The sequence below is a fragment of the Oenanthe melanoleuca genome, chromosome 3, assembly GCF_029582105.1.
Source record: "Oenanthe melanoleuca isolate GR-GAL-2019-014 chromosome 3, OMel1.0, whole genome shotgun sequence".
NCBI lineage: Eukaryota > Metazoa > Chordata > Aves > Passeriformes > Muscicapidae > Oenanthe > Oenanthe melanoleuca.
In genome coordinates this window covers 19,790,465-19,817,048 of record NC_079336.1, presented here as the reverse complement: position 1 = coordinate 19,817,048, position 26,584 = coordinate 19,790,465, and the positions used below count along the sequence as shown (strand labels likewise).

Below are 26,584 nucleotides of genomic sequence, written 5' to 3'. Positions count from 1 at the left end.
GGCAGAGGAACTTGGACTTATGAGAGCCACAGAATGGTGCTTCTCCAGCCAGAGGTTGTGCTTTGCCAGCACAACAGAGAAACTGCACAGGGCACATCTTATGGGCTTAGCTAAAGGACACAAACAGACCATGAAAGGCTTATGGCATCCATTGGTTGAGAAGCTGCCACAGAGAGATGGCACTGAGAGGAGCAAGGGCAGAAACAATTTCTACACCAACAGAAGCATCACAGTCAGTCAAAAAGTGGGATGAAGATGCCTACATATTTAAAAGACTTGAAGGCATAATGCAATGTCTTCATAAAGGCCAAATTATGAGAATCAGCTGTGAGTTGGGACCAAGTGACTGATGGAAGTCAACAAATGCTTGCAAGAGACTTTGAAATAAAATGGATATCACAGAGAAGGCAGCAAATTAAAAGAGTTCAATAGAGGAAGACAGCCTGTAAAAACATAGAAAAAAAAAACAGATATAAAGAAAGAAATCTGTAAATAGATTCTTCAACTAAAGAGCTAAATTAGAGAAAGATGGTGCAGAATTTATCACACCTGACTTCAAACATCAGCCAATGCAATGCCTCCCATCCAACCAGTTTATACTAAACTCACTTTACAGACAGTGGAAAGAATATATGATTCATCTCACTTATTTGAGAGACCTGCTTTAGAATGACAGGACTTGTGCCCTACTGGTACTTGTTTCTCTCCATTTCCAAGAAGGGAGTTTCAATGATTAGCTCAGATGGAGACATCTGCATGTGGCCTCATAACTCCCAGCCAGGGAGTCGTCTTGTGTTTTACCTCCCATTAAGCACCATGCAGGAGGTTGATTGCCATTTTCATATGTGGAAGGAATTTTTTTCCCAGGCAGCTAAAGTGGCACATGACTATATGGGGTTCTTTTTCACATACTATCTTGCAATCAGGAGGGCTGGCTTTGGGTTGATTTACAATTGTTGGCTTGGCTTTTAGTGCACTTCTTTATTCAAAATGGTCCAGTGGAGGTCACCAAGCCAGCAGACTAAAATTTTGATCATCATTTGTACTGTGATTTAAAATGGTAAAGAGCTGCACTGGCTCTGTCTTTAACAGAAGTTGTAGCTCTTTCCATCTGCCTCCCTTCTCCATGCTGTGTGCACCAATGTCATTGGGTGGATAATGACTTCCCACTGGGGCCCTCTGCAGGGTGGAGGGCAGATTCACTCGTGGGATGTGATGATGTCTGGTGAAATCTGCATTGGGTAACCTTGCTGGATAACTTAGAATACCATGGGAAAGGCTTTAGCTGCAGCTATTAACCCTATCACTTCTAACTGCAGTGGGATGTCTAAGTCTCTTTTTCCTACAAGATGTCAGCTGTTCAATAGGAATGTAACAGAGCAGAAACAATAACATACAATGAAGTTGCATTAACCTAAAAAATGGCACATGTTTATTACTAGTTAATAGTCCTTTACTGCACTCCCATGAAGTTGAAATGTTCAAAAATGAAATGGAATGAAGACAAGTGCGCTATTTTTAAAATACAACAGTCTGATAAACCTTGAGCTACCTGAGGACAAAGCTAGTACTGAGTTACATACACATCCCAATGAGGAATTAAATATTAATCTAGAAGACTAGTGGTAGTTTCTTACAGGTCTTGACATCACTGAATCTTGCAGAGGCAGTGCTGAGAGTCAGACCTGTGCTTTTTGCTCACACATCTCATATTAATTTTAAGTGGAATTATCCCTCTATAAAAACTGAATAAAAATTGTAGGGCATGGGCCTTACAGCATTGGAAACAGTGTTTTGGAAACCTGTGGAAGATGCTGAGTCTGAGAGAGATCGAGCTCAAATCTTCCTTCATAAATATGGTTGATATTCTGGGGTTTTCATATCCTAAGGAGAAACTTGATCTAAAATGAGTCTTGCAATATTTTACAAGGCATGCTTAACCTCTTAATGTGTGTCATGCAAAGATTAAGAGGCAGTGTTATTGCTTGCAAAATCACCTGCTATTTCCAGGAAACAGTCTTTGCTGGACCTGTCCTTGTCACTGGCATAAGTATAATGCTTTTAATAATCTCCCATTGCCTAAGTGATGTGTTTGCATCAAAATGATGGATATGCTATAGCTGGCAGAACTTTTTAAGATCTGTGTATCTCTATCTTGTTCTTCTGCTGCCATCTAGAGGTTTTATTCTTAGATTTGCAAAAGAAAAGAAAATAAAGTGCGTTTTTATATTTCAAAGTTGCCTTTAAAAATTGTCTGCACCTTAACATCACTTAAGGTGCTGTTACCACTGAACCTCTGTCTCCATACAGGAGCATATTAATGAAGTGTGTATAAGTTTTTAAGCCTTATGGGCTGAAGTAAGATTTATACTAGAGGCAAACACTGTCATAAAAAAATCTTGTCCTCGTAAAAAGTAGCTGTAAATTTGCCTTAGGAGGAATTTTCATACAACTTGTTTTCCAGCAACTAAACAGCAACGTATCAAAGCAGCCTCAAATAAGCAGGTGCTTGGAGGAAAGGCAGCCTTGCCAGGCTTGCAGCAGAATGCCAGCAAGACAGGCACAGCTGCAGCTGGCTGACATCTCATCTGCCTCCCCTGAAAGGCAGCGATGCTCCGTCCCGCGCTGGCGGAGCCCAGAGAAGCACAGCCTGAAACTCACACCACACAAAACTCACCAGCACGGCAGAAAATCATTCTGATAGAAACATGTCCCCTCAAAGGTAACAGAAGCAGCTAATTCACCCTACTGGGCTCCTGGCTTTGTAAAAAAATAATAGAGTCACATGTGGCATGAAGGAGTCCATCTCCCTTGCCCCAGGGTGAATAGGTTAATTTGGCGTCAGACCTTCTTGAGCAAGTCTTACCTTCTTGTTTTGCCTCTTCAAATGTTTGTTAATTAAACTAATGCTAACACCAGGTCTGTGGAGGGCGTGTGCAAATGCTAATATGCCTCACCATGAATTCCATCTGAATGGATTACCAGAGCATCATTTTTGTCCCTCTTATATCCATCCAATTGTATTGCCCCTCTGGGCAACTAGGAGCACGTTGACTCTGAAAAGATAGTCCCTTTTGAACTGAGTTGAACCAAGTCATTTCCCAGCACTGATAACAAGATTTTTAAATGTGTACAAAGGAACCAAATGTACACTGAACACTGAAATATGTGAAGGAGTTTCTAGGAAGTCCTTAGCTTTTAGAATACAATGTTCCTGTGAATGATAATTTCTGTACTTCAGCAGAGGATTAGCTGTCATAATAAATTATTTCTGTTTGCCTGGAAGGAAATAAGTGAAACTTCCTTAACTAAGACGGCCAGCAAAGGTACAGCAGAGATGAGACTAACCTTGTCTACTGTGCCCAAGGATACCTCTGAAAAGCTGCCATAACATGCAATAATTTGATAGTGTCAGCTAAAATTAACCTGTGTACTGTAGAAGGAGATAAAAATAATATTAAATTCCTGCTGATACTCACTTTGTATGCTACAGAGACTGGCTCTGATGTTTTGTGAGCCTGCCATAATAAGATTTTGAAAACCTTAAATACCTTTAATAAGAAATTAGAATAGAAAAGAAGAAAATATGGTTTATTTTGTTGAGACTTGCTGAAGTTCTTGTGATGACAGATTCTTATAAAAATATATTTTCTTGTTTTGACAGATACTCAAATGGTAAACCCTTACTTTTCTTTGTGTCCCAAAATCTCTAAATCTAAATCTAATCTCTAAATCTAAAATACTTCATGTTACTACCATGTTCTTCAGTCTTTAAACCTCTTGGACACTTTGATTCAACGACCAGATGCAGAACATGGATACCCAACCACAAATTTTCACCCCAAAAAAAGTATTTTTCATCACCATTTAGTATAATTCCTGGATATTTATACTGTACTTAATATAAATTCACTGTTCATCTGCTCTGGATACAAAAATATTTCAAAATTATTTTTATTTAAAATCAAAGCATCGTTTAATAAAGTGTGATCAAAGGGTATTTCCTTTCCAGATCTGGCCAGTTGTTTTGTATCATGACTGCTTACAGATATCAATGAGTTGCAAAGGAGGTTTGCAGTCTCTGGAGAATTTGAAACTGCAGTGGTTCCATCCTCATCACTACTTGTTCAAACCATCAAGTTCCTAATCAGTTTACACTAGCATGCCCTCAGTCCCTCCTTGACTACTGAAAATTAGGATAAAGTACAAGAAAGGGAGAGAACCTCTCAAATCTAGCATTTAACAAGCTCATGTGAGAGGCAGGATCCCTTAGTCTAGTCTCTTTTTCAGTCTGTTTACCCAGCCAGGCAAAGTAAAATAAAGAAGCAGCACTTCCAGATGCAAACCAAGCTCAGCATTAGTGCACTACCCTTGATAGTCAGAAATAGTGGTTCAAATCTCTGTGGATGAGAAAGAGGAGGGAGGGGATTGCTGCTCTTCTGTCTCCCAGATGCGTGCTCCAGCCTACTGCATCTGACAGATTGTAAGTTGAATTCTCATTTCATCTGCTTTTCATCTTTCTCCTAAGCAAAAACCACATTGTGGTTCAAGTGAATTGGGTTCCAGACAAAACAACGAAAGGTCTATGTCAGTGGGGAAAAAAAAAAAAAAAAAAGAAACCCTGAAATTTAATTTGTTTCCAAAGCTGTCCATTTTCCTGGGCTTTTTGGGTTTTTTTCAGTTTTTCTGCCACGGGGAGGAGAAGTCAGAGAAATTGTTCCTCTATTTCCCACAATTAAGCTCAGAAGCTGAAACTCAGAGTGAAAGGCTCAGCAACAGCTTTCAGCAGTGATCCCAAATGCAAATTTATAGGCTGCATACTTGTGTCAAGGTCTTTCATCCAGTTTCTTCAGTGAAGATTTTACAGAGCCATTTCTTCACGTGACCCCTCATCCAAACCCCCATCCCCCACAGTGCCCCCTTTTCATCTCATTTATCCTGGAGACTGGAAGAAGTCAGAAGAGAGGAGGGCTGCCTTGAGTGTGTTTCATGTTTATTTACTCTTTGCTGGAAGCTGTTTAGCAAGGAGCAAAGCTTCTTCTAGGAACATAGATGGATTTTTATTGAGCAGGGAAAATGTTCCAAAAAAGTCATCACTGCAAACACCCAATTATGTATCATATGAGAGATATGTAAGCAACTGATGCCCATCCTATTTGAATGTTTCACAACAAGAATGTATTGAAATCTTTGCCTAAAGGAACATCACCCATGGAAGAGTTCCCTTGTTCTTTTCAGTGAGAGGAGAATCAAAGACATAATTATCTTAAGTGACTGAATTGTGTACATATCTTCTGGTGCCAGCTTAAGCTTGACCTATATTGTAAAAAGTAAAATTAATGTTGCAAGTGCCACCCAGTGACTGTGATTAACCATAATTTGCATTCTTTATTGAAAGTCGATAGTCTGCATGCTACCAGCTGTGAAATTGTGCAATAAGCAATAATTAAACAATGAAGAAGAATAAATAGAACTAGTTAGGTGTGATTTGGAGCAGTGAGTAGCAAAGGTGACTTTTAAAGTTTTATTAGCACAAAGCAGGAAAAACAAAATACAACCATGGGACATATGGTTCAGTTAGCAAAGAGTGAACATTTGTAAAAGTCTACTAAAGTCATGCTATTGATAGAACAAGAGTATCACTACTAAAGCAAGACTGTTCACTAAACTTGCAGGACCAAGGGCTTCAATGCCAAAAGGAACATCTCTGAATATCTATCTAACTGCAGTTCACTAGCTCTACTGATGGGACACTTGTTTTCAGAGGCTCATTGGATTGCTTGGACTTTGGGATTTTTTTGCAGAGGATCAAGAAATATTGAAATGAAAGTTTACTGTAGGTTTGTAGGTTTTTGAAACTTGCCATTGCATATGGGAACCTCTGGCAGGAATATGACTTTTCACTGTTTGCAAGTCTTAGTCTATTATATGGTTTCAAAATGAGATTGTTGCAGATGCATACAGCACCACAGCACAGCTACCTCCCTAAGCAAACTTAAAAACTCAGTTTCCCTTTGGACATTACCAATGAATTTTGTGTGGCAATAGCTCAAATACAACTCATGTATTCTTTTCTGTTTGTCAAACATAGGTTGAAGCTTCATTTGTACAGGATCTTCACTTTTCCTCAGGTTTGAGGACTTCTTCTGATGGAGGTATTGGCCTGGGTTTAGCAAGCTGGCCAGGCTTAATTTCAGGCATTTTTTCACCATGTCTGTACACACTTACAGTGACATCCACTGTTTCCCCACCATGCTTGTTCTTGACATGGATGCTGTATTTGCCTGAATCTTCTGAAGTCACCCCCTTGATGGTTAAACTGGCATATTTTCCTTGTTCCAGTGAAAATGCATAGTGCTCATCAATTTCAATTGCCTTGTCATTCTTAAACCAAACCACTTCAGGGTCAGGATTTCCAAATACAGTACAGGTCAGATTCAGTGTCTGGGGGAGAAAAAAAAAGATGTGATTTTGAGATCAGTAAGATTTGTTTAACCAGAATATGCTTTGTATTGTTTTTAGGCATTTTTTATTCTTAGCTAATTAAACTAAGGCCTGGTATCATGGTCTTGAAGAATGAAAAGTAGAGTCCCTAATATTTCTTTTTCCTTTGATTCAGACTTTCCACCATCTCACCAGTAACTGTGGTACAACAATAGCCTGAGGGTTGCAGTGTCTGAAGATGGTAAGTTGGACTGTCATTGCAGTCCTGCCTGCAGGAGACTCCTGACAGCCCATTAGTCTGACATGAGGTTCAGGCAATGATAGTTTTAAAAACATCCTTGAAGCTCCCCTGTACACAGCAGGAAGGAGAACTGAGCAAATCTTTTCTGACCAAGGTCTCCTGAGGTTATTGCTTTAGATGATTAAAAAAAATCACTTAAAAATAGAATACAAAACATGAATCACTGGACATCGATTCCAGGTGTGGCTGACTGGTAAAGTGGAAATATTTTATGAAGAATAAATAATACATAAATATTGATAAAGTGCTCTTACAATCATAGAATGGGTTAGAAGGGACCTTAAAGATCCCCTGCCATGGGGAGGGACACCTTCCACAGGCAGGGACACCTTCCATTAGACAGGGTTGCTCACAGTTCTGTCCAACCTGGCCATGTGTTATATGCATGTGAAGCACATTCAGAAAATAGCTGACATTATGTAATGGACCATCCTGGCAGCTTAGGCATTTTTCAATGGCTGAACTGAGATTTAAAGAACTCATAATATTTTAATGGGTATTCTTCCAAATTTTTATAGGTGCATGCTGAACCCCATTTTGACCACCCTCTAAGTGTGTGTATGTAAACCTCGTGTTTAGGTACATGATCACAGAAAAAATGAAAGAAACATCTGAGAAGTTGTGTTGATGAGTCTGTACTTTGTTTACTTTTGCTGAAAACTCGCTCTGACAAATTTTTCCCTAGATAACTAAGTTACCTTAAGAATTTAACATAAGCAGCACTGAGGTAAGAGAGAAAAAGGAAAAAGAAAATAGGAAAAAAAATAAAGGAAAAGAAAACCCTACTGTTAACAACCCCAAACTAATCATTTCTAGCAGAATTCTTCCTTATATTCCCTCCACTTTACACTTCAGGTTCCACCAAACCCTGATCCAGAGGAAGATGAGAAAGTCCATCTGTGTTCACACATGCACATTTTTGAGGAATATTTTTCTTGACTGAAGATGACTGAATAGGTATGATATATATAACTCAGAATAAAAATAAAAGGAATTAAAAATAACAGGAATTAAAATAATAATAAGAGTAAAAATAACAGGAATAAATTTTCAGTGATCAAAAGCACCATATGTTCACAAATAGAAGTGGTCTTGCTCAATTCCTGCATCCAAAGTCAGAATGCTGAAGGAAGATTTACATACTATGGGTACAATCTAGTGGCAAGCTAAGTCTGTGAGTATTCTTGAAGTGATATTGTGTAGGAGGCAAGGTTAACTAATAGCATATAGGAACTAGAATAGCTATAAAATATGTAAAGGAATGATAATGCAAACACAAAAATAAATTTTTAGGAGAATAACCTTGTGTCTAATAGTGTGAATTTTATTATTTCTGTTCTTTTTGTAACATGGGCAACATTTAATTACTATTTTTTTCAAAAATTGATGTAATTTTAGAGAAATTAATAATTAAATTATAATAATTAATCAAGTCTTAATAAGTTAAAAACTTAGCAGATATATTCCACAGTCATTTTTGATAATTTGGGTCTGTTCTACTTATGAAATTATAGATTTGAACTAAAAATAAAATGTCTCCTTCTGCTTTCATTTTCTATTAAACCATTTGCATTCCCTCACCTTTTGACATCAGAGTAAACCTCTCACTGCTCAGCATGACAAAAACTGTCCTTACCTTCCCATCCATGATGGTAACGACATCAGGCAAACCCCCAATGACTTTACCACGATCTAGGAGAAAGACAAATATTTTATTTAATTTATTTAATTTATTATTTAAAGAAAAATATGGTGACTGTGTGAAGTTTAGACCTCAAAGTTACTCATTTCTTAATGATTTTGGTGTAATGAGTCACAATTTCTTTTTTTTTTTTTCCTTTGAAAAAATTACAATTTTTGGGATATTTTGGAAGGGTTTTAATGTGTTATAGAGTCCCTTTAGATTTTTTTGGCAGAGATTGTGCCACAGCATTCTAAACTGATACACATGACAACTTTGAAGGTACTGCTGAGCTTGACAGTTTGTGTTTTGCCCCCAGAGCAAAGTAAGGAGAAGCTTTTAGCACCTTGGTGGTATCCAAAATAAAGGAAAATTTGTTCTGCCACAGTCTTCATGGGCAGAATCATCATACCACCAGGGAATTGATACCATTTCCAATACTCCTGCAGTCTCTAACTGTAACAAGCTTCCCCACAGTCTGGATCTCAGCAAGCAGTGCAGAACAGACAGCAGCAGGCAGTTTTTTACTTAATAGATAGATCCCAATATTCAATATTCTCAGCAGCTTTCAGACTCCACACCACCTTGTAAGACACACAATTCACACTTCACCCAATCTCTGCAGACATAAGATACAGTGGAGTCTTGCAAAATATATAAAGTGTTTAGTGGGTTTGCAAGAAAATTAAAGACAACTAAATCCAAATTACTACTGTTATTGCAATATTTTGTGCTAACAGAGTGCTGTAGCCACAGAACTCAGAAAGTGGAGGCAGCATATCATGATGCTTTAAAAAAACCACTAGATGACCTTGTAAAACACCTATGATAAAATGTAAAATAAACTTACTCTTCTCAGCAAAAGCAGCTGCCCTAAAGTTGTTGAGAAAGAAAGAGAAGCATATAATGTTATTGATGACATTAATAATAAAATATTTTTTGTAAGCAAAGATACTGTTGTTATGGCATTAAAATACAAAAGATGCAGCACTTACTTGAGTCGCTGGAACTCTGCATATGCATCATCAAAAGCTGTAACAAAGCAATTGAGAGAGTTATTTTCCATGAACATAACTTGCTCTAGGGGCTCAATAAACATTTAAACACATACCCATATTACAGCCCTTTTAAAACTCATGTAGGGTCACACAGTAGCACAATGAGAAGCCAGACCCCTGAAAGCTAATGCAGCTGGTGCTGAAAACACATACAAGACTGAAAAGATAGTAACAGTTATAAGACTTAACTACAACTGGTTCTGATCAAAGACAAGCTGTTTTTACTATCATTTCTCTATTTCTAGTAAAATCTGCATAATCTATGAAAAGGCACAAGAGAAATCTGATCTTATAAACATACCTTGCCCAGACAGATCAAGCGTGCGCTTATAGGATTCCTTGCCACCAAAGATTTCAAAGGTGTAGTTCCCCTTATCTTTTTCAGTGGGTTCAGTTATCTGCAACCAGGCAACATCCTCTCCACCTCCAATCTTCATCTTTTCACCAGAAGAAATCTTAGATTCCCTGGGAAATAAAATATTAATAAAGATGAGTTTGAGCATTCTTTTCCTGTATGTTTTCCATAGGAAATATCTATAAAAAGTCACAAATGATAATATACTACTTTTAAGCTACAGATAGAATGCAACTAATGGGTTCATTTTTCCAGAATACTCTTTGCTTCCAGGTGGGAGTATAAAACACTTCGAAAATATCAACTATGTTTTAATTTCTAAGGTTCATTTGTTCACCCTTTCCTCATTCTCCTTCTCTCCTCACACAGAGCTATGCTTATATCCTTATGCAAATACATGACTCTGTGTGAAAGTGCTTAGGGTTCTGTACACTCCATACACAGTAAAAAATGATACATAAGGGTTGTAAATTATAGGCAAATCACCTTTTTTGATGAAGGAAAGATATTTTTTAACTTCAAAAATCGATTAACAAAAGATTTGTATAAAATTACTCTTGCATCAAGTTAAAATACTTTTTTTTTTAAACAACAAGAAAATAAAATTTCTTAGCTGCAAGTAAGTAATAAAGACTCTTTTAAAAAATGGCATTAACTGGACTTATCATCACTTCCTGGTTAAGAATAAGAGAAATGCTTTGCAGATTCAGATCAGGTGGCTGCCTGGGCCACAGTCTGTCACAAAGAGAGGAAATAGAAGAAGCTATTAAATGAGGGCATATAAACCAGACCTCTTTCAATGGCTCAAAAAGAACTTTCTTCTTTCACTCATTAACTAAAGAAATATTCTTTTCATTCTTCCTCCCCAAGCATTTTTAGCTGGAATTCTTAAAAAATGAAGTCAGTTTTAGCTTTTCCTTGATCACTCATTTTATTTGCCTAGACAGAGCTAATTTGACTCCATAGCTAGAATTATTTTGATGGTGAAAAAATATTTTTAACATTTTTCTTTCTTTATGGCAACTTCATTGAGTTCAGCCTACCAAATTAGATTTCTGGATAGAAACTGCTATATATTAGAAAATATTACATATAATGTTTCCCACTGTGCCCTGAGTGGATAATGAATAGCAGATCTAGGACTTGTATTGTACTTCATGCTATGCAAGACAGTGGATAATTAAATGCTAGCTAGAAATTTACATGGTAAAAAGAAAACCTCAATAAAAATCATGGGTTGTATAGTGTTTCAATTTTTCCAGGAAAAAAGATTGCTGTAACACCATTTAAGGGAGTTGGGAAGTTGGAAGAGGTTGGTCAGTTGGTTGGTTGGTTTTGGTCTGTCTTTTAGCTTTGGCAGCTCTGATGATAGCCACTATATTCACATAAGAATTTAAATGTTATTCATTCAGAATCTGTGTTCAATGATCTTCAAGACAATCAAAGTGTAAGACATTATAAAGTCTGAAATATTCGGGGGGTTCTCTATGTAAATGCAAATATAAATATAAATTGTATAAATATGCACACTGATATTTCCATATTAGCCATGTAGCATTCTTTACTTTTATACTTCTATGAAATGGATGGTAGATTATACTGTCACTTTTAAAACTCAAGCTGTAAATTTGTAACTTGTAACTCTGCCAGTAAAAGGTTGAGGTAAATTTTTTTCTTTTCCTTGCCATCATACTAGTATCACTATTATGAAAGAAGAACAACTTTGTAAATACAAAGTCTGAGATATAAATACAGCTGCACAGCCTTGCCGGAATGTTCTTGAGCTCTCTGAATGTGATAATTGATGCTCTGTGTTCTTGTCCTCATAGAAAGCATTCCAAATCTAGGACAACATATTGATAAGCCAGAGTATTTCTCTCTAAGACCAGTTCACTGTGTGCCATCTTTGTAGGCCACTGAGAAATGTGAAAGTTGAAAGGTCTTGAAGAGTTTTAAAATCCTTTTAAATATTATCTGCAGTTTCAACAAGTGAGGGTTGACATAACAAAACATTTGAATACATAAATACATATTTAACTGTAAATACACAGATTATTTGTCTCCAAAGTCAAAGATTAATGTAACATATCAGTGGAAAACTATTAGCAACTTTAAAGTTCATTTTCAGCCATATTCTCAGCTCTGAGGGTTATTCTCAAGGTATTCTGTGCCCCATTGAATATCTTTTGAAGGAGGAGTATCAAAATTAAAATATTTTGGGTTACTTAAGACAGTAGCAGTTTGGAAAAAAAATAATTTTGTTCTTAAAACAGGCTTTTATTAAACTGTGAAAGCAGATCCTTGGTATTCACCTAGAACTGGAGGAGAGTTTCATCCACTTTAGAAAAAGGGCAACCCTGAATTGGAAACTTTGCTCAAATATTTTACTATCTATTAACCAGGCAGATAATATGATAAATGACAAACAGTCTTGTGGTGAATAAGAGAATGCAATTCAGTTGATTCCTTTTTCTGTCTGTTACAGCCCTCCTGATGGGTGTTGGACAAGCCTTTTAACATTTCTTTTACCTATGTACTTTCTGAGTTAAAAGGGAATATATTGTTCTGGAAAGAGGAATTCATTAATGTGGTCCAATTTATAAATTAATGCCACAGAATAGTAAATATTAAATTGTAAAGACAGCATTTTTTTTCTCAAGTAAAATTGAAAAAATATTCTCATCTACCTGTGGCACCAGCTGACTTTCATTTCTTCATTGTAGTATTTCAAGAAACACTGGAGCCTTATTCCTTCTTCAGTGCAAAGAATCTTCAGTGGAGAGGCTGACTTACCTAGATTAAATAGAGTATATGTGCATCAAATAGGAGAGAGAGTGGAATGAGCAGGAAATAGAGGAGTGGGTTATTTGTACTGTCTGGACAAAAGAGGATTCAAGACTTGAGTCATGATTCTCAAGTATCACAGAGACAGTTGTCATAGCTCTCAGGAAACATCTGCTGATTTATATCAGGTGAAAGTTCAGTATAAGTTTATGACTTTATTGTCATGTACAGCATCATGACTGGAAAGACCCATTATGAAATAATAGTCTAGTCATATAATTGCCATGAAAGAGTAGTGTGATGATTGTATTTGCATAAAAATTTTATTCTTGTGCAAACCCTGTTCTTTAAGTGGAAAGAACAGCTTCTCACTGGGAACAGATTCAGAATCTCATTCTCTTTATATCAAGGTTCACTTGAAGGTAGGAAGAAAATTATTCCTGCAACATTTTCACAGTATCTAAACCAAACAAGCCAGGTGGAATAATACTTTGTCTCTTTTTAATAGTGACAATTAGCAAGGTCAACTGCCTGTTCAGAAACTTAATAACGTCCATAATAATATAAGCACTGGCACTCTCAGAAATTTCCCACCTAAAATAAGTTTTCTATCTCAGCCTCATGTGACTTCAAAATTTAAAACTACATGAAAATTCAAGACAGCATTTACTTACCACTCATTCCACTCAATGCCAGAATTATATCATCATAAACTGCAGAGAGAAGGAAAAAAAAAAGGAAGAAAATGTGCCATCAAAATTCAATCAGAATATAGCTTTTTTATGTTCAGTTTAATTAAAGCAAAATGGGAAATCTTCATATCCTTAAGCAAAGAAGACCATTAAAATTGCAACAGGTATACAGAACAAATTGAAAACTGTCTGTGTACAGCATATGAATATTTGAATTCCCTGCTGTGTCACTCAGTATCTCAGCCTTTTGTGGAGTCAGCTGTCTGCTGCCAAATCTTTGTCTTTCTCCCTTAGGCCAGCAAAAAGAAAAGAAAGTCATTAAAACTGAATAGTTCACATTCAAAAGAGAGTGCAGGTGAAAAAGAAATTATATCATTCTTGGTGAAAACAGTTTCACCTTCTCTCTGTAGGGTGGCATTTGACAGAATTGAAGTCCTTTAACAGCAAGGGAAATAAAGCAGGTATCATATTGAGCTTTTGAAATATCACAGAGCTGATGTGTCTGTAGCAGGAGAGAACACCAGAGACAAGGGCACAAGAGTGAGGAACCCTTTCACAGCAGAAGAATCATATTCAGTGACACCATGTAAGATAAAAAGAATGAGAATGAACCACCATAGTCTAAAGGATGCATAGTCGAGTCTGAAGGATGCTTATTCAACACTAATGAATTTTTATAAAGAATGCATAGTCGAGTCTGAAGGATGCTTATTCAACACTAATGAATTTTTATGAAAATGGAAGACAGAGAAATGTGTGAAGTTCAGAAAATACTACTTATATATTTGTTCTGTATTGGTCTGTGTCAGCTAAAATAAGTCATGATACAGTTCCATGATTCTTTGCAATCTCCAGTATGCTTCTACTGACCCCTTGACATAAGGATAAGAATTGCATATTATATATATTACAGGTAGGGTTAGATTAACCATACTGTCTAAATGACGGTGGGCTTTTTTTCTGAGAGAATAATGGGAAGAATTTATGCAAAATGAAAATGCCTGGGAGATTATCAATTGATAATGCAGCCTTCTGCAGTAAACCACAGCTTAAGAACTCAGGCTAATACTCATCTTTTCCCCTTGTTACAGATACTGCCTCCATCTGCTGAAAAGGAATGTTAAGAGTTAAAACTGAGTTAATTTTTTGGCATGTCTTTCTCCTTCTATTAGGAGCCTGAATATAATACTTATTTTTGGGATAAATGTCTACATGAAGCTGGGATGACTAGTTCACTTTGGCCTGTTTGGTGTGACCTAAGCAAATATATCCAGGGAAGATCTCTTCACCAAAGTCAAAGTCACTCATGTTGGCAACAGATCAGTGTTTGTTATGGAATCAGAATCACAGAATATTCTGAGTTGGAAGGGACCTACAAGAATTATCAAGTCCAATTGTTAAGTGAATGGCTCATACAGGGATCAAACCCACCACCTTGGCATTATTAGCACTATGCTTTAACCAGCTGAGCTCATCTCAGGGTCAAAGTAAACTGACATTTTTTACCTAGAAAAAATTAAATGTAAATAGAATTCCTGTATCTCACTGTGATGGTTGATATTGCATGAAACCTTTTTTAAATGTCTATCATGTGTATATTTTAGAGTATATTTTCTTATTTGAATTTAACTTCATTTGAATATCAGTGGATACTGAGCTTGAAGTAACCTGACCCCTAGAATATGCAATCTTCCCTGCTCCTGCTAGACTTCTCCTTTTATCCTTTATGTTTCAAGGCTAACTCTACCATTTAGGAGACCCATTGTTTGGTTTATTAGTGCAGTTTTCATGGGTTTGCTGGATGACATTTTCAGAGCCTCCTGGACCCACAGAATTAGATACTGTGAATTCTCTAACTAGGCATTTCACTGTAAATTTCAAGCACCCCACAGTTTGCCATGCCTGAAGGGTAGTCACTGGAAGTTGGACCCCTGATCATATGATGGAGAACTGCTGTATCTTTGCTTATTCCAGTGGTCAGGATACACATACACAAATCCATAGACTAAGGGAATGATATCTGTGTATATATCAAAGGACAGGAAGGGAGGGGGTGATTAATGAGAACATATTGCAAATTGTGGGACCTGAGCCTACATAAATAGTATGGAATGAGGGACAGAAATTGTACTGGTTGTGGCTGGAATGGAGTTAATTTTCTTCACAGCAGCTTTTTGGTGCTGTGTTTTGGATTTGTGACTAAAGCAATGCTAGTAACAAAGGGATATTTTAGCTATTCCTGAGCTGTGCTTGCGAAGTGTGGAAGGTTTTCATTTCTTCTCCTCAGACTGCCATTCCAGGAGGAGGCTGGGGGTGCACAAGAAGTCAGGAGGTGGCACAGCCAGGACGTTGATCCCAGCTGAACCAAAGGACATTTCACACCATATGATATCATACCCACTGTATAAAGGGAAGAAGAAGGAAGTGAGGAATATTTGAAGAGATGGTGTTTGTCTTCCCCAGTCACTGTTACACGTGATGGAGCCTAGTGATGGCTGAACACCTGCCTGCCCATGGGAAACCATGAATTAATTCTTTGTTTTGCTTTGCTTGTATATATAGCTTTAGCTCTACCTATTAAACCATCTTTAGCTCAATCCAGAGGTTTTTTTACTTTTCCCATTCCAATTCTGTCCCCCATCCCATTGAAAGAGGAGTGGCTGTGTGGGGCTGAGATGCCAGCTGACACTAACCCACAAAACAGTTTTATGATTTAGAATCAAAAGCACTCTTGGTCCTCAGTGAGAGCCCCACATGAACATAGCTCTGTCTCATTAGATTTTCTATAGATATTAAAGCTTAACAAACCTGAGAGACTCCCATAAACTGGAGTCTGTCTAATTAGATACATACTTCATCTCCTGCCTGTCAAAATGCTAGAGATTAATCACAACAATGCCCAGTGTTACCCAGTTCTGATCTGCAGCTCAGGTCCCTATAACATAACAGAAATTAAATTCAAAGAATGCCAAAAATACATGCTAATTTGCCCTTTGCAAGGATAGATATTTGACACCTCTGGAGAACATGTGGAGATCATTGCTCCATTATGGCAGATTGAATGTTACCTTTTCCTGATAATTCAAGAGAAGATACATCATGGCCTCTATCATCTGATAGTGTTGCCTTGTAAACACCTTCATCTTTGCGAGACAGCTGCAAGGAAAACACGAGATGTTCACTGACAAACTTGGTAGTACTAGATAGTTCTGGATTTGCTCAGCCCCTGCATAATTTACGGAATAATACAGCATACATTGTGCTGTCTTCTGGATAAATAATATTACCAGAGAGGAGATGGAAACTGTGAATGGCTTGTTCATGCCTTTTTTATATAGATGCATTTAGTTCTCAAGCCTAAAACCTATTCTGATTCCAGTTCAATTTCCTCTAGAAACCATGAGGTTTTTTGTCTTGTTCTGAAAAGACAGGATTGATTTTGATCAGTAGAAATTACAAGCACTATAGTAAGATGTAACAAGGCATAACTGCAAGGCCCACAAATTTTAGAAATGTAATTTTTCTTCAACAAAAATGATTTTTGTTAATTATGCAAATCATAGCAGCAAATCTATATCCTGTAATATCAGCTCCTTCATGCTGCTTGCATTCAAGCAGCAACAGTTGCCAAATTATATATATGCTAAGTAAATAATTAATCCATTACCTTTGAAGAGTTTACATTCTGAAATCTATCACATTGATATTGCATTAAAGTCAGTAGGGATTTTCTGGTTTTGTGGGTTTATTTTAATTTCTTTTAAAACCTGAAGGAAAATATACAGTTATATATAGATTGGAGATTACTTAATACTTAGACTTATAGAAATCCACAAGCATGTAAACCATAGCTCAAATATCATAAAATTGAATGACAAGTAACAAGAGCATTCCATCCCAAAAAAAGTCTACTCAAGAAAAATGAGTCTGGTAAGTCAGTATTCTCTTTCAAGAGGAATGAAGGAAGGAAATTAAAAGAATATGAAGCCAATAAATAAACAATTGAGATGAAATGCACATTACTGAAAGCAGAAAATTTCATTCTGGGAGGTTTTGTCACTTCACAAAGGCAGCAACTATGCAAGTTAAGGTTTAAGACAGAAGTTGGGTTATCCTGTTTGCATAAAGATAAATCTTGAGAAGCCATAAACTTCAAACTTATTCATTTTAGGCAATAAAACTAAAACACTATCAAGAATTAGATGCTTGAACAAGTTGAAAAATTAAGAAGTAATAATAAAGAATGAGGTACAGGTCACTCTAGGACTCTGAAGCAATTTAAGCATGAACTCTGAGCTGATTACAAAACAGATACTTTAGTTAGTAATAGTAATTCACCAGCTAATTGATGAGTAGAAAATTTGTTTTTGGGGTTTTTTACAACTGTTAAAAAAAGTTGTGATAGCTGTCTTACTGCTTTGTCTGGCAGCTCTACAGTGTGTCAAGAGAAGCTGTAATTTGTAGTCTGCAGGTGATACAGTACCTTGGGAATACTGAGGTGACATTCTCCCTTCTGCAGATCAGGCAGCTCCTCAACATCAACCCCAGAACCATCCTTGTACCACTTAAAATCAGTCTCCTTCTTTGTGTTTGCAACCTGCACAAGAGAAAAGGCACATAAGCCTGGCTATGACCTGAGGAAAGGTATTGCACTGTGGGAAGCCACACAGGTACTTTCAACACATGAAACCCTTTCTTTATAACACATGTCAAATAAAGCTAAGTAAAAAACCAATTTCAACCAAGTCCTACTAAGCAAATCTTAGCCTTGCAGTGTTTCTTTGCAGCACAGTATTCAGGTTACAACTTCAGAGGCCTGTAAAATCCTTAAAGAGAATCCTGGCAATCTCTTCCTGTAAACAGTTCAGCCCCTTGCTCTGTGTTTGTAGTTTGTCTGGAGATAGCTGCAGAAGTATCTTTCAAATTAGAGCTGAACTCTCCTTTATTTTTTTGTGTTTGCCCTGTGACTCCAGAGAGTTGTAACACAGAACTTGGATAGGACTAAGCCCTACCTTAGTCTTTGGCCAATTTGGAAGTTTATCCCAGCTACCTAAGCAATGTCTCTCATGGATAAGCTGCAGAAAGCAACTGAAAAGCATCCAAGACTTCAAAATTGTGAGCTGCACTAAAAGTCCTTTTTTATTTTACCTTCTACATTGAGTCCTATGGGGCATACAAAGACCTGAGGAATCATACAAATTGCAGTCTCTCCCAACAAAAAGGGGCTTTGCAATGTAGTGCATATGTAGAGCAGTTGTTTGAAAGCAATAATTTTGCTGTAGTAGCAGCAGTTCATTGAAAGAATGTTTAAATAGACTACAGCTGTATCTGAAGTACTAATTTTGATATAAAAAAAACTGTATATTGGATACACTTCAAATATTGCTGGATAAATTGCCTCAAACTGTTAATTCAAAGAAGCTAAAAGTGCAGCTCTTTTTTTAGAAACTTGGCTACATATATATATTTTTTTTTTCCCCCCTCACTTTCAAAAATGCTATGGTTTATTTGATATCACTATCCCCACGCCCTTCTAAAAGTCATAAAAATGCAATGGTATTTTCATGTGTAGCCTGAATTCCCAGTCACTGTGGCTTTGGTAGAAGGACAGAGCTGGCAAGATATTTCTCAGTCCCCAGGCAGTTGCTTTAAGAAGGCTCCTTAAAGAAAAAGCAAAAATCTGAACAAATGGCTAGAGGGCAGTCAGGAACTTAATACAGAACAGCAATAGTTTTCAAGTGGCTTGCTTGGAGGAAAAAACATGTGCCAATTTCTAATCCTATTACACTAGAGAAGTCATTCCATAGAAGAACAGCTCTATGAAAGCTCTCTGTAGAGGTGACAAATTGGAGGGTCTTCTCTGCTGATTGCTCGACATCTCTATCAAACATGCTCAAATTTATCACATCTACTCTTGCTTAATAACCAGTGTGGTTGCTATGGATCTCTGACAACATTTGAGATCACCACTTGGCCCAAAGCAATGGCTTGCTGCAGAAAAGTGAGCAGCATTTTACATTTACCAGTAACTACAAAGTGGCTGTTCCTGTAGTCCTGTGACATGAGTGACAATTTTATTTGAACAAAGCCTGAAGGAACAAGCCTTTAATGCTTTTCAACAATTTTTCATCAGACTGTTAGCACTCAATCTGACAATAAATAGACTGAGTTTCAGACACATGCAATTTGCAGGGCTGGAGTTATTTCATGTTGGCATTTACTGTGAAATGTTTTTCACTGTTTAGCCACACACCAAAAATCTTGCTTTTAACAGACACAGCATGAACAAGGGCCAAAGTTGTGCAAGAGCAAGTAGCTTCTGAATGTTCCAAAATTAAGGATTACTAGAAGCAAAATGACAGTAGTTGCTGGCATATGAAGAAAAATAAACACAAAACAAAAAGCAAAAAGCACTTGCAAATGGACAACCATGTTCCACTGACATTGAGGGGCTACAACACCAACAATATGCCCCTCAATCCCAGCAAATTCAGAATTAAATACTATGTCAATCAAAACTCAATCAGGTCCAATCATATAGAAAATAAGGGATATGTGAGGTAATATTTTATATACTCTTTTATAACACAATCCATTTTTGTCCATCTTTTCTTTATGGGCCTGGATCATACAGTCAGTCCTTTGCCCTACACAAGTTTCCAGCTGATGTAGTTTCCTGACTTCCCTACACCATGCTATGGACTTGAAAAAAATCAAGGTAAAATGCCCTCTCCTACAGATACTCCTTTCACATTATCCCAGGCTCTTAGAAGAGGTAAAAACTCCCTTGAAAATACTTTTTTTGCAGTGAAGCACTAAGCAGAGCCTGGAAGAGGCCTGGATCAAGTGTTATGGTATGGCCTGAGATGGCAGAGATTATTCCTTGATTGTTTTTATCACCACAGAAATAGCGTGGAGGGGCCACACTTCTAACTTGTTTGTCAGGTATCTGGAGTTTGAAGGACAAACCCAGGCTTTGTTTTTCAAACTCTTCCAATGTACAAATAGAAGCTAAACAGCCATAAACAACAGTACCATGTGAACCTGATGGCCAGTCACATACCAACAGTTACAAACATTATAAGGTCAATAGCACAGTTAAAATGATGAGTGTGCAAGCAGCCCACGTCCTAGATTCCATTTACATAAAATGTTCTGACCTTGTGAACAAAAGGCACACTGGTGAAAAGCAAATAATCAGATGCTCAGCCTTTCACAGCTTCAGTGCTGTAAACAGGCTTGAAAGAAGGATAATTTCAGATTAATTTGTAGAGAATTAACACTAGCATAACTGGTTCAGCAACATTTAATTCCCCATGTGAATGAAAGGATAAGCAGGGTTCATGTCTGAGGCACATGCATGTGGAGATTATAAAGTACTCCAGCAAAGGTACTGTGTTAACTAATGAGTGTTGAGCTCTAAAATGGGAGCACATGGAATGGCAGCTTCAGCATCAGGTCAGTTCTGCTGGGAATAACTTGAGGTTAAAGGTCTTCTAGTTAATGAGCAGGAAAAGAAAAAAAAAAAAAGGAAAAAAAAGGAAAAAAAAGAAAAAAATCCCACAAATGTGCATGTAAATTGCTCATAATGAATTATTCAAGTTAGTCTAATTATAAGCCAAAAGTTATTCAAAAGAAGATAAGAAAATTAATATAGAAGAGTCCATAGTAGAAGGAAAAGAGAATGAAGGATATTTTGATGTCTGAATTCAATTTACTTAGTTATTCAGACCTCCAATTAGCCACTCTAGAAGAGCAAAACAGATGAAAATGTATCTGTTCAGAAAGGCATTTAAAGATGTTAATAGCAGAAGTTACATTGAAATCAATACACATTATCATTACTTAAGATTCAAAAGTCATTAGTAAAAATTATTTAAAAATCATGTTTTATACCGTTAATTCTAGAAGTTTTTGTAGCACATTTGATTACAGTTGATTAAATAACAGACTCTTTGTTAGAGAAATCAGAAAATGGTAAAGAAACATTTTTGAACTCCAGCTTTTTTCTAGCTATTTTTGAGGTAGAAGAAAAGGGATATATCTTAAGGGATGTATATTTTGTGTAAATTATTCTTACTGCTCACAATTTTCTAAAGAATTGGACCACCTAATAATACATTTAGAAATGTTCTATAAATTTTTTGTTTCCATCAACACTACTGCTGAAAAATAGAAAATCAGAAAATTTCATAATAAATTTTCAAATTAATTTAAAAATAGTTTTCATATGGAACTTTTCTTTTTAAATGTAACTAAATACTTTTTCATATTTTTCTACCTCAATTCTTCTTCAACATATTCTAAAAAATAATTTCTAATTTATTTCCTTACCTTACAAGAAAGTAAAACTTCACATTCCTCTGTAACATTCCAATACAAGAACTCTGAGAAGTGAGGACCTAAGAAACAAAAAAATCTTAAAGAAATGTTGTAGCATGAAGAGTATCAGAAAGATTCAGTGAAAGAAAGAAAAAGGATGGCAAATACAACATCCCTACACCAGAACAAGAAAGAACTTCTGAACTACCCATGCACTAGAAGGAAAATCCTGCAAATTTTTATGGTACTTACCCAATGTCTACATTACAGCTTAGAAACATGAATCTCATCTCTGAATCTGTATGGATTAGGTACCCACTATCAATTTTCTCATTCAGCTGCAAGCAATATCGATAACGAGTATATAACAAACTCTACAAATATATAGCAACTATGCAACAAATATACATTTAGTTCCTGGAATTTTGCCTCTATAGAAACAATAGTATCAAGTTTTTAATCTTCCTTAGTCTGGCACTACTTGTCTTGGCTGCAGGCTCTTCTGTCAATTATATTGAACAGACAACTTGTATGCTTAAAACTAAATGCAATTAAATGTTTTATTGGACCAGAGCCTGCAGTAGGCACTCTTCTCATGAATATTGGGCAAAGATAACCTCTTGTGAGAACTCCTTTTTTCTGTTTAGTGAAAGTTCTGCCACAAATTGACAATGTTGGAAAATAAGGTTTCAAGTGTCTCCTAAGACTGAACCGTATATTCATCTTCCAATAAAGAAATGAAGCTGTAAGTGCTTAGCATTCACCAGGGATGAATCATTAGCTGCAAACTGAGCCTAAAGTCACCAATCTGCTCCATCTTACCTTGTTTTCTGAGAAATTCCTTTCTCTGGAGCTCAGACTCGGCCAATACTTTCTTGAATGCTAAATTTTAGAAGAGGTGAATGAAGAATGAGTTAGCCACAAAATTATTCAAAGAATAATTGACCTTCACTTCTTCATCAAAGTCTCAAAGTTTCAATGTTTCACTGAACATACCATCTCCAATGAGAACTAATGAGGACTGGTTTTTGGCCTTTCCATCCTGAATCTGTACTGTGTAGGTACCTTCATTGTCAATTGTAAATTTTTCCATCACCATTTCTATAATGCCATTTGGACGGTCACAATTTATTTTATGCCTCTGAAATAAACAGATAAGTTTACACTTTACTATAGTGTAAATTACTTTATATTTATTTATTACTGAATAAATCATAATTTACATTCCTTCCCCCACAGTCAACCTTTTTCATGTCCATTTTATTGTAAACTAAGGAAAGAGAACTCTGTTTTCATTTACTGTTGTACAATAAGGTCCCCATGGTGACAGAAACCCCTGTGTGCAGCTGCATTTGGAATCCTCAAGTCACCGTAACACAGCTGGTTTGTATTTGAAAACAGTTGTTTATGGCACTGTGCTTATTTGAAGAGCCTAACAGCCAGCCTTTAGTTTCATTACACCTTACAGTTCAACAAGGGGGTTTGCTAGGCAGAAGCACTATTCCTTGCAGAGACCAGAAATAACTGGAAATATTATGTTTCTATGTACCAAGGGGGATCTTCAAATAAATCCATCACACCAAATCCAAAAACTTATCCCTACTAAATATCTGAGATATATATAGTAGTCAATAGTGGATCTTATTTTCTCATAAAAAATAGTTTATCTAGTAAGTGTATAATGATTTTCTCATTTAATGCTAGGTGTAATTTTCAAAGAGCACTTAAAGTAAATGACCATGAGAAAAGAAACTTGTGCAAACCTCACAGTTTCTGGGAACCAAAAGGGATTGACAAAGTCCAGTAAAAGAGAGGTATAATTCTACCAGAACATATAGTTACCCACTTATGTGTTTCAGGAATACACAAAACAACAAATATTGACTTGAATTCAAAGTTAAATATGGTTTTCACTGTTTTTGTCTTTTATGTGTTTGCTTTTTATTAAATATTCCAGAAAGACAAATTATTGGCAAGCATTGTCATGGAAACAGAAAATCACAAGCTAATATAATATTAGACAATCTTTGCAAAATATGTGATTTGAATTTTCAGGTACTGTTTTAGATACAATCATGTTTTACTAATATCTTCTTTAATTCATTGAGTTCCAGCTGTGAGGACAATGTCCCCTACTAATAATGATGGTTTTTGAATCTCACCTAACAAATTCCTGAAGCTAAATTAAAATCACCCATAGAAGTTTCTTGGTGAATACTTTTAGGTAAATTATTTGGGCCAAGGATATTACACACTGGCTTCCAGTCACAATTGTACAGAACAGTAAATGTCACCATCTAGAAGGAGTTATATGCAGTGAATTACTGTAGATCCTGTTCCTTTTAAATTTATTACACATACTGTTAAAAGGAGACATGTCTTATAAATAGAATGTTTTGATAAACCTGTTTATTGGTCTCCAAAAGTAAAAAATGGTACTAAACTAACAGATAGATAAAGTTTAAGGAAGGAGAAGAAAGAAGAAACTTTATGAAGGCTAGTAAAAATGCCACTCATAAGCTCTCTAGAATCTTATTGAAATTCAAGAACCTCTAGGTCCCCTAAGATCCAAAGGTAGTAGGAATGACCCCACAGATATATCTCCTTTAGCTTTAAGGGATGTGTCTTGGCCAGTCTCAAAAACAGACTCACTCTTGCATGGATAACAAGTCTGGAAGAACAGTGTCACACAGTCAAGATATTTAGCATTCAGTACTGGCATTTTCAAATATATAAATCTTTTAAATCTTAATGGGATAATGGAAGGATGAAGTAAAAGAAAGGATGTGGAATTAAAAAAGCAGTCAGCTAACAGGTTGATCAGAATAATAATTTTTTAAGGGATATGCATGTTAACTTGGATACATGATTTCCCATACATCGTGGAAAGAAAGATAAAATGTCAAAGAATAAGACAAGATTAAATTAATTGGGAAATTAAGTAGAAAATCTATTTCTGTAAGAGTTCATCTGTAAGAGTTAAGGTGATAAGTGAGGAAGGTTAAAAAGAGCCTTAATTAACTTACCTAAACTATCAAAATTGCAAATTTCAATGTGCAAAAGTCAAATTCTTGCTTACAGACTCTTCCCCTCAGAGGTCAGGGACTACACTGGCATTTACTTCATGAGTTCCCAGGGAAAACATTAAACTACATTTTGCCAGAAGCAGAAAAGTTAAGAAAAAAAATCAAGGTGTATGTTTTAATCTGATTCTTTATGACACTTTTTTTCTACTTTAATTAAACAAAATATTAAAATATTCAAATTAAATCTCAGTAAATGGGGCTCAGTTCATTCCATTTTAAGCTTATTTTGAAATCTTACCAAAAACACTCCCTGATAGGACCTAGCAGGAAAAATTTATCACTTCAGCCAATGTCAAGAATCAGGCTACAATTCACCAGCATAATGGTCTATTGAACATGTTCAGTGACTGTAGCCCAGTCTCCAGACAGGTTTTAGAGTGCAATTAGGCTTCTAACTATTGCCATTATGCAGCAAGATGAAGTTCAATGATTTTATGGGCATCATAAATATTAGGCTTTTATGCGACTTTCCACAAAAATATCATCTGTCTCCAAACATAAATGTCACCTGTGGGTTACTAATTAAAGAGGTGATATAATGCAGCTTCATTTCAAGACTCTCTCTGATGTCAACACTTCCAAAACATATGCAAACTAAAAATAGCTCGTTCTGTTCCATGAACATTGCCAAGACAGAGTATTGTCATTTCAATACATCCTAGGCACAAATATTCAGGTTTTCAGTGCTAAGGTTTATTACTTCTCAAAGCAAGAAAAGCAAAGAAATATTTTACTCAGAAATATTTCTTCCACTTGTCAATATGTAATTAAAGTAAAAGCCTTTTGCTTTTCTATGGTGTAAAAATGCTGATAAAGCTTCTCTGACCCAAACCAGAATTTGCATTCTCAGGAATAAACTGAATCTTTCAAACAGCTGCACTGGAGATGAATTCTTCACAGGAAAATATTTCCAGTGCTGTGCTCATAGCCTGTAGATGAACCATTATCCTGCCCTGCAAAGGCATGACCTTGCTTTCTTCTCAGCCCAATCTGAGAGCATTTTATGTTCCTTTATATGAGAGGTCTTCCCAGAGCTATAAAAATGCAGGAAGCTGGTGGCCTACCTTTTTATCTCTATGTAGCTGTTCAATGCCCAGTTTCTAATCAAAAATTAAAAATAATGAAAAAAAAAAAAACAAAAACCAAAACAAAATCAAAAGCAATACCATATAAAAATTTTAAGTCTATGAACACTGCTGCATTCTCAGGTGCCTCTCACATTATACCTAAAAGTAGTAATATCAGCCTCAGAGTTTTTGGAAACAGCATGTCTTGTTGGTTTGGAATCCAAAACTGTACTTGAAGCAGCCATTTTCTTGAGCTATTTTTCTAAAATATTTGTGCTTAACATTGGTCTGTATGTAAATTCTCCTTCTGTTTGGCTGCTGATTGTCTAGTTACCAAAAATGAATTGCAAGAGCCCAACTCTTTGTCCAGTATGAATAGGCTCACTCTGCATTCTATACCACCATTCTATAATGCAAAATAATTTATATAATTTATATAATATATAATGCAAAAAATATATGAGTTATAGAGATGAAGGAGGTTGTAGCTAAGTGGGGACCAGTCTCTTCCCCCGTGTAACAAGCAATAGGACAAGAAGAAACTGCCTCAAGTTGCATCGAGGGAGTTTAGATTGGATATCAGGACAAATTTCATCACTGAAAGGGTTGTCAAGCATTGGACCAGGCTGCCCAGGGAAGTGGTTGAGTCACCATCACTGGAGGTACTGAAAAGACAAGTAGATGTGGCACTTAGGGACATGGGTTAGTGCTGGACTTGGCAGTGTCGTGTTAACTGTTGACTCGAGATCATAAGGGTCCTTCCCAACTTAAATGATTCTATGATTCTATGATAA

The 26,584-nt window shown here is 36.3% G+C and overlaps 1 protein-coding gene across 4 annotated transcripts in view; it reads right to left on the bottom strand.

Annotated features, from left to right (window-relative positions):
• Positions 1 to 5,510: 5,510 nt before the first annotated feature.
• MYOM2 (myomesin 2) overlaps positions 5,511 to 26,584 on the bottom strand; it is a 74,335-nt gene continuing 53,261 nt past the window's right edge. For all 4 annotated transcript variants that reach the window (XM_056488478.1, XM_056488477.1, XM_056488480.1 and 1 more), the window contains 12 exons: positions 22,634 to 22,778; positions 22,460 to 22,519; positions 21,650 to 21,717; positions 17,799 to 17,912; positions 16,384 to 16,471; positions 13,298 to 13,336; positions 12,527 to 12,632; positions 9,786 to 9,949; positions 9,422 to 9,458; positions 9,277 to 9,299; positions 8,382 to 8,437; positions 5,511 to 6,444 (listed from right to left, as the gene is read on the bottom strand). In XM_056488478.1, coding sequence (XP_056344453.1) covers positions 6,118 to 6,444; positions 8,382 to 8,437; positions 9,277 to 9,299; positions 9,422 to 9,458; positions 9,786 to 9,949; positions 12,527 to 12,632; positions 13,298 to 13,336; positions 16,384 to 16,471; positions 17,799 to 17,912; positions 21,650 to 21,717; positions 22,460 to 22,519; positions 22,634 to 22,778 — 1,227 coding nt within the window. In that variant the 3' untranslated portion in view covers positions 5,511 to 6,117. The remainder of the gene's footprint in view (positions 6,445 to 8,381; positions 8,438 to 9,276; positions 9,300 to 9,421; positions 9,459 to 9,785; positions 9,950 to 12,526; positions 12,633 to 13,297; positions 13,337 to 16,383; positions 16,472 to 17,798; positions 17,913 to 21,649; positions 21,718 to 22,459; positions 22,520 to 22,633; positions 22,779 to 26,584) is intronic.